The 13,543-nt window shown below is 56.4% G+C and overlaps 1 protein-coding gene across 2 annotated transcripts in view; it reads right to left on the bottom strand.

The window, feature by feature from the left end:
* Nucleotides 1-6,856: 6,856 nt before the first annotated feature.
* Nucleotides 6,857-13,543, bottom strand: part of SAFB2 (scaffold attachment factor B2) — a 31,628-nt gene continuing 24,941 nt past the window's right edge. For both annotated transcript variants that reach the window (XM_040629517.1, XM_040629516.1), the window contains 7 exons: nucleotides 12,462-12,752; nucleotides 11,369-11,509; nucleotides 10,103-10,145; nucleotides 9,379-9,509; nucleotides 7,758-7,870; nucleotides 7,549-7,615; nucleotides 6,857-7,252 (listed from right to left, as the gene is read on the bottom strand). In XM_040629517.1, the coding sequence (XP_040485451.1) occupies nucleotides 7,096-7,252; nucleotides 7,549-7,615; nucleotides 7,758-7,870; nucleotides 9,379-9,509; nucleotides 10,103-10,145; nucleotides 11,369-11,509; nucleotides 12,462-12,752 (943 nt within the window). In that variant the 3' untranslated portion in view covers nucleotides 6,857-7,095. The remainder of the gene's footprint in view (nucleotides 7,253-7,548; nucleotides 7,616-7,757; nucleotides 7,871-9,378; nucleotides 9,510-10,102; nucleotides 10,146-11,368; nucleotides 11,510-12,461; nucleotides 12,753-13,543) is intronic.

The raw sequence follows: 13,543 nt of genomic DNA, 5'->3' as shown, positions 1-13,543 counted from the left end.
GGGGGGGGGGGGGGGGGGGGGGGGGGGGGGGCACCAGGAACAATGAGGATTTGGACGCCCAAGCAAGGAAGGGCCCAGAGAGAGAGAGGGATGGTCACCCTTGAAGCCTGCTGGGAGGGCAGGGATCTCCTCTTCTCAACTGCTGAAAACCCACCATGGGCCCCTCATCACCTACAGGCTGGCAGCCTGATCCCTGACCAGCCCAAGCTTCAGAGCCCACTCTGAGCCCAAGCCTTCCACGCTTCCACTGGCTCTGTTCCTTCAAGGTGCCACGCCCTTTCTTTTCTGGGGGTTTTTGTGCATTCTGTTCCCTTTCCAGATGCCCTTCTGGTCACCTCCTCCAGGAAGCCAGCGTCTCCACCCCTGCTTGAAGTCATCCATTGAGCGTCAAAGGCAGCTGTGTCTCGGTCACGGTCGTGGCTGTGTCCTTGGCACAGGGCCCGGCACACAGGAAGTGTCCGGGAAGCGTTTGCTAAACAAATGAGCACGCAAGAAAGGGCTCAGGCGCTCAGGGGCGTGTCTACAGGCCCGGATCTTCCATCCTGCCTTCCTGGGGACACCCCAGCCCAGTGGGCTGCTCCCAGCTCTGTGCCCCGTGTCCCCAGGACAGGGGATGAGAGGACGTTTTCTGGGGCTGCTGGTGAGATCTACCCTGCTGTGTCTCATTTCAGCCGAGTCTGTAAATATTTGGGCCGCCGTGGCCAGCAGCAGCCACGCGGGGGAAGCTTCAGTGCCTTTTACGAGCCTCCCCGCGGGGCCGAACGCGAGGTTTCTGTGGCTGGGTATGTGGCGCGTCCGGGCAGTTTCACAGCTGGTTGGCACGGGGTGGGGAAGACCGCGGGGCTGCAAGAAGCTGCAAGACGCCACCGGCGGCTTCCGGCACTTAACCCCGCAGCGTGCGGCATCACGAGGCCAGAAGCGGGCCTCCTGTTCTAAAAAATTGCTAATGCAACATCATAGCTTACAGCCATGGTTGAGATGGGAGACGGAGCGGACTCCCTCCCCAAGTCCGAGGGACACACTGAATCCTTAGGGGAAGGGGTTGCTGGCAAGGAGGTGGAAGGCCCCGGCATAGATGTAGCCCCTCTAGAAGAATCAACAGCAGCTCTGACAACTGGCTAAGCACCTACTGTGTGCTGAGCAGTGTGCAAAGCCCCTTCAACGCATCATCTCTTTGGGTCCTCAGAAAGCACCCAGCCCGTTTTACGAGAAAAGTCAGAGGGGTTCAGGGCAACCGGCTTACGGTCATCCAGCTGGTCTCCAGTAAGTCACCTGACCCTCATGGAGGCCTCCCTGCCAGGGCCACCGTGGGGATGCCCTGGAAACTGCACAGCTCTTCTCACCCACCGGTCAGGACTCCAGGGATGACTGGAGGGAAGGCCTGAACCAGATCAGCAGTTGTGAGTGGGGGCCTGGGAGCCTGCATTTAAGGCTAGCACCTGCCTCGGCCCTGGTGACTCTCGCTAGTGGTGTTCCTCGTCCTTCCACAAGACAGCAGCCTTACTACTGCTTGCGTGCCAATGGGTTTGCAGTGCTCCCTCTCAATCCCAGGGGGGACCGGCTGCCACCTGCTGTTTCCTGAAGACACCACAAGACCGAGGACTTGGCGACCCCATCAGACACGAAACTAGGGGGATTTTCCACTGAATGGGAATTTGGATGCTTCGACAATCAGGGGGCCTCACTCTGACTGGAGGGGCAGCCCCTCCCGCGCTGGGCTAATTCCCAGAGACAGCAAAGGACTCACCTTAGTGTGCCTTTCACATGCAAACTCATCGACAGAGCCAACTCTCTCCTCTGGGGGCCTCTCACACTCAGGGCCAGGATCCCCCCAGGACCAGGGGCCAGACAACAAGGACAGCGCCCGCTGAGATCATTCAGACTAGCTGGTCCCGAGCCTACCCTGCTAGCAGAAACCACAGTAAAGTCCTTGTCCATTCTGTCCCCCCTCCCTGCCCCCACCTTGGGAACAGTGAATAACAAACGTATTTTTTTAATATTTTATTTTTTAATGTAATCTTTACACCCAGTGTGGGGCTCGAACTCACAACCCTGAGATCAAGAGTCGCACACTCCATGGACTGAGCCAGCCAGGTGCCTCCAGACTGTGTTATGGGTGGCTGTTCTCCCCGGCTCTGCTGGCCTCGCCCTACCTGCGTCATCATGAGATCTGTGTTCTGAAACGCCGGGCACTGGAGGGCAGGCTGCGCACACGCCTGCGGACGTCTGCATTCTGCTTGCAGGGTGCGGACGGTCGTGGGCGCCCCGGGAGGGGCCGGGATCTAAGCCCCACCGCTGCCCTTAATTCACCGGGTCCCGCATCATCATCCTGAGTGCCTTCTGTGTAGTAGGACGTGGTCTCTGCTGTGTTGCTATTTGCTGCCGGAGGCCACTGGGCGGCTGGGTCTGCTGCGGGTTCAAGGTTACGCAGGTACAAGCCAACAACAGCTCCGGGGCCGCCCTGTGGCTTCTGGGCGTGCCCGCCTTTCAGGGAGAGATCTGGGCCCCCCTCCCCCGCCGCGCAGCGTACACTTTCACTGGGACCATTTCGATCTCTGATGACATCAGCGATGCAGCAAGTTACCTGGAGGCCACACACACGAAATAGCGAACTAGCGTAGACAGTAACCTTCGAGTCTGGCCTGTTCATTGGTGGCCAAAGTCACGGTCATTTCTCTGGTACCCGGAGAAGCTGGGACTGAACACGTCTGGGCTTGGGGACGTCTTCTTCCACAGCAGGACATGAATTAGTAGGTCTCACTTCTTCGGCCAGCGTTCACATCTGCGACCCCGAAAGCGAACTGTGTCACGCCCCAGGGTGATAGGCCAAGTAAAGCGCCCGCTCGCCACCCAAGGATGTCCATCCATATCCCAAACCCTGGCACGGGTGACAATATTCTCCAATGTGGCAAAAGGAACTGTGGCAGATGGGATTCAGGTCATGGCCCCTGGGATGGGGAGAAGAGCCTGGATTCCCAGGTGGGTCCAATCTGATCACATGAATCCTTAAAACTGGAGGCTCTTTCCCGCCTGTGGTCAGAGATGGGACTCAGGGAAAGAGGGTGTGTGTTGGGGGGGGCGGGGACTGCAGGCTCTACCGACAGAGGAGGGGCCAAGGCCAAGAGGCTGGAGGCCTGGGAACCTGGAAAGGCAGGGAGTCTGATTCCTCCCCGACAGCCTCCCCAGGAAACCCGCCGTGCAGACACTGGATTGCAGGCCTTCCGGCCTCCAAAACTTGAGAGAAGTTTGTGCTGTTTTGAGCCACGGAGTTCGTGTTAATTTGCAAGGGCAGCCACAGGAAATGCACACACCCAATTACCCTGCAAGCATGGTGTGCAGCGCTCCAGTCCTAAGATGAGCACAGCACTCCGGGAAGAGGAGGAAATCACCATCCTGAGGACCCAGTGCCCCACTGAGCAAGAGGCCTCCAGCAGACATGTTGGACCTGCTGTGGTCACCCATCAAATCCTCCCAGGATGAAGGCGGTATCACACCCCTCTGAGGAACGGGAAAGCAGTGGGCTCAGAGGGGGTGAGTCACTTTCCCAAGGACACGCAGCTGATGAAAGAGGGGGAGCTGAGATGTGAACCCACCTGGCAGGTGCGAGCCCAGGTCCAAACCCTGGCTCACCATCCTGTGACTGCCATGCCCCAGGGAGGGGTGGTCTTACCTGGTGGGGTGGCGGTGGGGGTGTCAACACCAGGAGTGTCAGTGGAGACCCCGCCCCTCGGCCCGGACAGCCAGTTAAAAGACCCTCAGTCCCCACTAGCCAATAACTTTCGTGGCTGTTATTTTTTTAAAAATCAAAAGGGTTTTTTTATAACTTCGTGTTTGAGGTTTTCTGAGTCACACACGCAATTTAAGACTGGCAATCACCATGCAGACTGGGGAATTCCTGCAAAGTGAGAAAATTTAACCTAGCAACTGTTTTGAAATGTAATGAAATCTGTATGAGTACAAAATTCAGCAATTGATGAAGTTGACACATTTGTGTAGATGCGGAGACGTTTGATAAGGTATGAATTCTGATTTTGCAGTTTTCTTTATTTCTGGAGCTGAGAATTTCTCCCTTCCTATTCTCTAGGCCTCAAAATATCTTACAGGTTCCCTGTACAGCACGAGCACCCTGGGACCTTTCCCTGCAGGGCCCCCCAGTGCCTTTCAACGTTAAGCACTCACTGTATGGCAGGAACAATTCTGAGTTTTTCACGTATTTGACTAATTTCATCTTCGCAAAGACCCTTAATGGTAAATACTATTATTGTTCCCTTCTTCCAGTTAAGGAAGCTGAAGCAGAGAGGGACTAGGGACTTCCCGTGGGCAGACAGCCAGATGGGGTAAATCTCAAGCCTGCCCTCCCAGCCTCTACCCAGTGCCTCTCACTCCAATGGTACCCAACAGACCCCCATCTTTAAAAAAATTTTTTAAGTTGTGATAAAATACACATAAAACATAACCATCTCTAAGTGCACAGCTCCGTGGCATGAAGCACATTCCCTTTGTGGAAACCTCCCCACCCTCCGTCTCCAGAACGTTCCATCTCCCCACACGGAGACTCCGTCCCCAGGAAGCACGGACTCCCCAGCCCCTGCCCCAGCCCTGGCTCCCACCAGCTCCTCTCTGTGTGGACGGGACGCCTCTGGGGACCTCCTGGGAGTGGGGTCCTGTGGGATGTGTCCTTCTGGGTCTGGCTCCTCCCACTGAGCCCGGTGTCCTCAGGGTCCATCCACGTCGTGGCAGCTACTCAGTGTACGGATGGACAATGCTCTGTTGATCCACACCCCCATCACCCTTAGGATGCTGTTATAATCACACAGAAACCAGAAAATCAGTGCTGGTGAGGGTGTGGAGAGTGGCACTCCGCGTGTCACTGGTGGGACTGTGAGGTGGGGCGGCAGCTGTGGAAAACGGGTGGTTCCTCCAAAGTTAAACACAGAATGAATGTGTGAGCCAGCAATTCCAGGCCTCGGTGCCTCCGCAGAAGGGGAAACAGGTGTGCAAGCAATAAACGTTCACAGGAGCCAAAGGGTGCCAACAACCCTCATGCCCACTAGCAGCCCCCTTTAATTTTTAAAAATTTTTAAAAGATTTTATTTGTCAGAGAGAGAGCGAGCACAAGCGGGGGCGCGGCAGAGGGAGAAACAGACTTCCCGCTGAGCAGGGAGCCTGACGTGAGGCTCAATCCCAGGACCCTGGGATCATGACCTGAGCCCAAGGCAGACACGTAATCAAATGAGCCAAACCATGTTTGGGAGACAAACCATAAGAGACTCTTAATCATAGGAAACAAATTTAGGGTTGCTGGAGGGGAAGGGGGTGGAGCGATGGGGTAACTGGGTGATGGACATTGGGAAGGGTATGTGTTGTAATGAGCACTGGGTATCACATAAGGACTGATGCATCACAGACCTGTGACCCAGAAACAAACATTATATGTTTAAAAAAAATAGTAAAAAAAAAGAACACAGACTTGGTTCTACGTCCCTTTTCTCTCCTGGAATAAAAACCAGACCTAATATAATCTAACTACACACTATTTAAAAGCAACACAGTAAGATGTGTCATCAGACACAAACAGAAGCAATAAGAGGTTAGGAAGGGGCTGTTCTCGCTCCCACAGGCTGTCTGAAGCTCTGACGGGGCAGCTTGGCGGCAGCAGCCTCACTCCTGATGTCAGTCACCCCTACCTCCTGGAGGGCAGTCGCTCCGCAGCAGCTAGGGGACAAGATCTCAAAACGGGTCTCACCCACAACCCCAGGCCGCGTATGGCTTTTATCACCTAACACGGTAAGTCCAGACCCCGATTTCCAGACTCTGGCTTGCAGAGGAGAGACGGGCCCGGTGCAGGAGGAACCATGGAGACAGCATCCTGTCAACCTGTCATTGGGAAATGACTCCGAAAGCCCCCGTGGCGGGAGAAGCTCACGCGGGATTTACTCGCCTCAATTCAAAGAGGACACCAAGGGCCAGAGCCGACCTGCTAATGCTCCAGCTTCCACCGCAAGCTGGGGAGGATTTTCAGATTGCTCTTTTAAAACTAAACACCCCAGCGGGAACACAGGCTACTCCGGGAGAATTGGCAATTGTTCGGTAGCCTGTGGGGTGGCTGTCCTAGTTCTGGAGGGAGGGAATCCAGGTTCCCAGCAGGGGACACTGGGGGATTAACTCTCACCACTCCGGATCAGGGCCAGGATTTGTGGGACACGGGCCCTCCTGCTTGCCCCCAGGCCTACCCCATTCACAGGAGGGACAGGCTTGGCCCTTGGACGCCCCACTCGGCCTGCGGTCACCCAAGCTCCCTGTTGGGCGCAGCTCAGCTGTTCTCTGGGAGAAGCACTTCACTGTGTGTCACACTGGAGGGGCCTGGACCGGAGGGCTCCCGTACGACAGTCAGGGCCAGCCAGGTGCCTTGTCTGGCAGACTTCAATGAAAAAGATAAGGATCCTTTATAATCACACATGAGGGAATTATATTAATTAGCATTTCCAGAAAAACGGGAGGGGATCAGGCACCACCAGCCCTGTACCAAGGAGGGCCTGCCCTCAGCCAGACCCCCAAACCCTGCATGCCATCACCGGATGCCCCCCACCCCAGGCACGCCAGCCCAAGGGGTGAAGCAACGAGTTTGAGGCCTCCACGATGCACGGCCCCCTCCTCCAATGAACTTTCTAATTCGGATCCCAGCGCCGCCACCTACTGCAAGCCCTAGGACCCATTTCCTCACCCGTAAGAAGGCGAGTGCGCTGGGCGGCTGGGGGCCTCGCTCAGATGGGCTGACAGCCTCTACAGGCACACGCACAAGGGTGCTGCTGAGATGGGCGCCCCCCCGCTCTGGAATCACTGCGACACACACGAGTGCGAACCATAAACTTTTATTAATGGAAAATGGAATGCCTCGTTAACAGAAATCTTGTCTTAAAAATGGCAGAGAAGAACACGTTTATTAAAAAAAAAAAAAAGTGAATTCACATTGTATTGAGCTACAACATGGTGGCAGGATCTGCTTTTGTTTCTTAAAAGGTTCCCCAAGTTCAAGGTAACTCCGGCTGGTTCAACAGTGTATCTGCCTACCTGGGCACTAGGAGTGAGTGGGGTTTAGTAGCGACGGGTGAAGTGGGGGTATGGGTGGGGGTGGGGGTGGGGGTGCGGGACTCTGCTGCCCCGGTCCTGGCCGGCCAGTCCTCCACCTTCCAGTCCGCCACCGGGCACCATGTGACCCTGGGAATGCCCGCCTTGTGCAAAGCCGCCTCGCCTAGGAACAAAGGCACATGTTCTGTCCCCGTGAAGTGCTTTACGTTTTCCTCGCTATGTGGGGCAGCATATGGCTCTGCAGCCTTTAGAGCCCGTTTGGCTTTTTCCAGGTGAGAAAAATCATCACAGACTGCAATCCGGGTAATTGAGGAGCGCGACTTGCAGAAGCGGCCAAGAGCCGCTTCGGGGGCTTGTTTTCAAAACATTCAACCCAGCAAACTGATCAAACATGCAAAAAGGGGAGAGGAAAGGAGGGGCAGGAACAAATTAATTTTATCCAGGGACAGAACTCCTTACCCCGACATCCCGCCCCGATTTGCCATGTGTCCTGGCCCCGAGGGCCCAGACAGGCCCCTCTCACCACCTGGAAGAAAGGAAAGAGTTGGCACACGCTCCCTTCTTGAAGTTCCTGGAAGCCTCTGCAACCACCTGGGGGGGGCCGGCCCCTGGACTGTCCCGGAAACGTGTGGCCCTCCTTCAGCTCGTGGGCACGAGTCAGCCTGTACCTTGCCACCGCGCGTGCTCCCGGCCCGCCGTGCCTGTGTCCACCGAGCCTGGCCACGCACGCTCCGGATGCTCTTCTAGCCTCTGACTGTGCTCCGCCCAGTCACGTCCACCCCTTCGTCAAAACAGAAAGCAGATCCGTAAGTGTCCCAGTGCGCCTCTACGGTGAGGCCGTGGCACGGCTGACCCTGCCCTCGGTCGAGGGTTCCTGAGAGAGGAGGGCAGAGAATGAGAACAGACAAGCCCCAAAGACACACGCGTGGCCAGGGAGCACACGGGCAGGAGCTCACCACGGCTACTGCCACAACCACACGTGTCAGATGTGAGCCCCCCATGCCACCCGCAAGACTGGCCTGTGGCCAACTGGCTGACAGACGGTAAGTGCTGTCGAGGATGTGGAGAAACAGGAATCCTCACGCGTGGCCAGTGTAAACGTAAAACAGGATAGCACACGGTGACTGTGGGACCCGCCAAGTCCATCCCTGCTTATCCACCCAAGGGAATGGGAAACGTGTTCACGGAAAAACTCGTGCAGGAACGTTCTTTGCAGCACGACTCCGTGACAGCCCCAAAGTGGAAACAACCCCAGTGTCCACCAGCTGGTGAGTGAAGACACAAACGCGGTCTCCTCCGCACACGTGGCACGTTACTGAGCCATAAAAAGGAATGCAACTGACACGTGAGACCGCGTGGATGAACCTTGCAAACACAATACTGAGAGAGGCCGGACACGAGAGGCCACGTAACGTGCTTTCTTTGTGTGAAACGCCCAGAACAGGCAAATCCAGAGCCAGACTGCTCAGCGGGAGCCAGGGGCGGGGGCAGGCAGAACGGGGAGCGACTGCTAATGGGGGCTTCCTTTGGGGGTGCTGACAACATTCTATAATGGATGCTGGTGATGAGTATCCGCTCTGAACACACTACAGCCATCGGATGGTACACTGCAAATGGGTCAACACTACAGCATGTGCCTATGGCTCAAAAAAGTGGTTTAAAAGAAGTTACAGAGAGAAACTCCAGGTGATACAAATCCAAACAAGGTCCCAGTGTCTGGGCACCAGCAACCACCAGCGGGGTCCAGGCCCAGGCTGACCAGTGCTCTGAGACCTGGGACGAGGAGCCCATCGGAGCCCCCGACACCTGCCCTTGAGGGCGAATGCTTGGCTGCCCAGCCGTACAGTGACGGCACTCGGGGCTATCTTCTGTCTGCAGAGGGGTTCTCCCGGTTCCGTTTCCCACAGGTATTTACAGCAAAATAGACTAAACGGTATTCAAGGACCGAATGCTAAGCAGGTCACTGGGGAAAGAACACTTTACGTTTATCTATCAAAGCAGTGCTGCCTTCTTTGCTCCACGCCCGAAAACCCACCTAGGGGAGGGAACCTTCCCACAGGCACCACACCCACCTTAAAAACGCCTACAGGTGACTGGGGGACAAGGGTGGGGGTGCATAAAGCTTCTCCAGGTCCCTGGGGCAAGTATAAGAAAGGCTCCAGGGCTGTCTCCGTCAGCAGGTAGGGGCTCCCGTGGGCACGGGGCTGAGGCAAGTGCGGGAAGGGCTGTTATGGGCAAACCAGCAAGGCACACGTGGCTGGCCCATTTCCAGAGCCGCCGGCTGCTAACCTGGGTGGAGGAGGCGGCCCCCGGCCCTCACTCATCCTCTTGTCAGAGCCGTAGCCCCCCCAGCCGTCCCGGGAGTCCCGGCTGTGACGCTCTGGCGGTCCTCCATGGCCATGGCGGTCGTCTGAGTAGTGCTGGAAGGCACAAGAGCGACAGGGCAACTCTAGCCACGTCACTCTTGGACAGGCGGGTGAACCTGTTGCAGCCGGCCAGGGTGTGGCCCCGAGAAGACCTGCCCAGGCCCCTCCTGACCCTCACCTCGCTAGATGCTCTCTTCCGACCCTGACAATGCCACGGCAACCCTGGCAGGGCCTCTTGCTTCCTGATGCCTTCCTTGCTCAAGAACCCTTGAGCACCCCTACAGCTCCATCTCTGGCACCACACAAAGTGCTGCAGAGGCCTCTCTGGCCCTGTGAGTGTGGAGAGCCCTGCACTTTATGCTGCTTGACAGCTCTGCTGAAGGGTCCTCTGAGAGGAGTCACTTAGAGTCTTCCCTGGAAGAGTCAGGACACCTCCTCCTTGCTGATGACAGGAGAGCCCCTCCCACACCCCCAGGGGAGTCAGTGCCCGCAGAGCCCCTTATGCATCCTTCTCTGGAGGTGGCACAGGCCCTACATATTCGAACACACAGACTCACTAATCAGAAAACAATCAATTATGTACACTTCCACACACCCCCAACATAGGAGCAGATGTACCCCAGGTTTGAGGTCTGGGTTTTACTTACTTGCCCATCTCGCTCTCCCATCACGGACCTTGAACCTTCCCTCCTGCAAAAGGGAAAGATCTCATTCGAACGGCAGCTGGTGCACTAGACAACATTTCGGCAGCCCACACACACGAGTTCCACACCTGGGTACTTAGTCCATTCCACCCAGTAAGAACTGTAATTTACTGGCCTGTGAGAACAAGCGGGCTTGCATCTAAAGCCTTCTCCCTGAGGATGGGAGTGAGGCTAGATCGTAAGAAGGTGGGAATAAAGATTTTACTGAACTAAAATCCCTTGGAGGGATCTCAGAGGTAGAGACCCACACCATGAAGCCAATGCCTCATTTATCTGTGGCCTGGTGACAAAACCCAAGGTCTACCAGAGAAGCCTTAGAGGGTCTCTAACCTCTGGTTTGATCCAATACATGTGATTCACGCCAAATCACAAACCACCATTCATTAAATGACTGGCTTCTCAGCCCATCTTCCCCCTGCTCTCCCTTCCTCACAGAAGAGCTAATGAACAGTGAAACGGCTCAGACACATGCAGCCCAGGGGAGCATGATGAAAAACCCAGATAGAGAATTCTTAAACTAGAAAATCGAGGGCTGCTTTCCTGATCAACTATATATATATTCCTCTTTTAAAAAGACTCCAGCAGAAAAAAAAATTTTTTTTAAAAAAGGGCCTGGCTAAAAAAAACCTTATCAAACCTTTAAAACACCAAGCCAGGCCGCAAGAACTTTCCCGAGTGCTACAGTCAGTTCTCCCTTGGTGTGCTGGCACAGGAACAAATGCCGGTCAGTGACCCTCAGGGACGTGGACTCCGGCCCGCTCTGCCTGCAAAGGCTCAGGCGGGTCACACCCCTTCTCGAAACAGCTCCCTCTCCGTACAAACAAGGAGGCTGCGCATGCCCTCCTTGAAATCCTCTGCTTCCCGAGGGGCTCGCTTCGGCAGAGGGGTGGCTGGGAGAGCGCCCCGGGGAGTTGTGAGGCCCAGAGTGTGGGCCCTGGAGAGCTGAGTATGGGGATGCCGAGACTCAGGAACTGCCCCCAGTCCACGCCGATCTGTGAAGACGGCAGCGTGTGAAAGGAGCTGAGGGCCCTCCCGCCCCACAAGCTGAGGACACCCTAAGAAACCCGAGTCCAACATCCTGCTGAAGGCTCGAGCCAACCACTGGAAGCCTCACGAGTAAATGAGACGTCAGAGAATAGACAAGAGACCCATCCCTGCGTCAGGCTGAGGTGCCTCCATCCACAGGTGCAGGAGAGGGTGGGTGCTGACCTGTCAGGCACATGGTCCTGGTACTGGCCCCGCTCTCGATGGTCAAAGTCGTGGAAGCGGTGATCCGGCCGAGGAAAGTCTGGGCGGTACCTGTCCTCCATAGCCACACGCTTGCCTTCTGGCCAATAAGCATCATCTCGCCTGTTTTTTATTTTTAAAAGAACGTGAATTTTACTTATGACAGGAAATGAGGGAAAAAGGGAAGGAGGTGGAGGTGGGGAGGGGAGCTCTCTCCAGACCCAGTATCGTTTAAAATGTCCTGCAGGGCTAATCTCTAAACATTCAATCATTATTGCTTTGATTTGATAAATTAAAATTCCCCAAACTGCCAAGAGGCATGCCGGTATTCTCATCTGACAGTCCTGAAAAGAGGGCTGCTGGGAGCTAATTGTATCACAAGGCTGTTAATACCTTGATCCCCGCGTGAGCCCAGATGCAAGTGAAATGAAATATTTGATTCCTCTGGAACGCCATTCCTAGCTGCCACATTCCCCTCTTCCTGTCTTCTATGGTAACCCGAACCTCCCTCTGAGTTTTTTGCAAAAGCAAAGGGAATTAGATCGGGTGATAGTGAACTACACACAGCGCAGGATGGCATCCAATTATCGTCTTCCTGATTTTACCAGAACACTGGGCTCATGGGTGGTGGGGTGATGGGTGACCGTCAATTAAGCAGCTCAGAGGAGCTGGAGACCAATAAACCTACTTTGTGAAGGGGAAGGCAATTTCCTTTTCTACAGCGCAATTCCGCGCCTCTCTGTCCACGAGGCCCACCGGCCACAGAGGTGCCCGCGGGCCTAAGGGCAGGCTCAGCCGGCCCCACGACAGGCATGGGGCAGGTGGTTATGCTCCACCAGGGACCACAGTGCGAAGAATGGGGCAGCCTAAGCGAGAGCATCGCCAACTGTTCAGCAAGTGGCAACTAGTAAGACTCTCTGTAAAATAACTCAGGGAAGATGCTGCCGAGACCCCGGATCGAGAAACCCCATAAACTTGAGGTGGTGGCTGCTGGGAGTCCCGCAGAGGCGTGCAGAGGGACCGGATTCGGTGGTCAGTGTCCTCAACTCTCCAGGGAAGGGGGCCAGGTCCCTACCGCCCGTCGTCGTACGGCCTCCGCAGCACTGGCCGCCGCTCCTGCTCGTAGCGCAGCTGCTCCTGCTGGCGCCGCAGCTCCTCGCGCTCGCGGTGGATGCGCTCCTGCTCCTTGCGGCGCTCGCGCTCCACGCGCATGCGCTCCCGCTCCAGCCGCTCCCGCTCCATGCGCTCGCGCTCCAGGCGCTGCCGCTGGCACTCAAGCTGCAGGCGCTCCCGCTGCAGGCGTGCCTTCTCCTTCCGTTCGTGGAAGGCCTCCAGGCGCTGCTCCCGCTCGCGCTGCTCGCGCTCTCTGCGGGGACACGGGAAGGCCGCCCTGACTTCCCTGCGCCGGCGCCTGGCGGCCGGGCCTCGTCCTCCCAAGGGGTCGCACCCGGGAGAACGCGTGACAGGCGCTGCCCCCACTCCGCTGAGCTGCGCGCCTTGGCCAGAAACCCCCACCTCCGACTCTCCTTTGTCACGAGAACAAAGCCAGGGGTGAGCAGCGAGGGCGGGCGCCGGGCCTGGAAACACAGCCTGGGGTCCAGGCCAGGAGGACCCGGCTCAGAGGCACCAAAGTGAAGCCGCACGTTAAGGGGGAGAAAAGTAAGAAGCTGAGGGTAACTGCCACTCTGAAGGCTGCCGCGCATGGAGAAGCGTGGAGGAACGACTGCGCAGCTGTGTAATGGGCCTTCTTTCTTCACACCTTCCCTCCTAGAAGACTGCATTTTCTAAGGACAGGGCCTTTCCAAGCGAGCTGGGAAGCTGTGGGCACAGAAGGCTAGGCACGAGCTAAGGGGGCCGGTGGCATGTGGCCTGGCGCCAGGGCTCGCGTCATCAGCCACCGCACACGTGCAGCGGAGGGGGACGGGGACGCGCCCTCTGCATCTGCGAAAGGAGTCGCTGCCCCTCCTCGCACCTGCCCTCAGTGACTGGAAAGGCTCCAAAGCCAGTGCAAGCGAGTGGGAAACAAAATACAGCGAACGGTGCTTTTACTTTCTAAAGCTGTATCAGCAGAGACGCCGGAATCCCACTACATAAGAAAGCAAACGCAGCGTAACTGGAGAAGTTTCTACAGCACCCGCTTTCGCTCAAGCCCAGTTC

Source organism: Ursus maritimus, unplaced genomic scaffold, assembly GCF_017311325.1.
Source record: "Ursus maritimus isolate PB19 unplaced genomic scaffold, ASM1731132v1 scaffold_14, whole genome shotgun sequence".
In the NCBI taxonomy this organism is placed as follows: Eukaryota; Metazoa; Chordata; class Mammalia; order Carnivora; family Ursidae; genus Ursus; species Ursus maritimus.
This window is presented reverse-complemented; position numbering and strand designations above follow the sequence as displayed.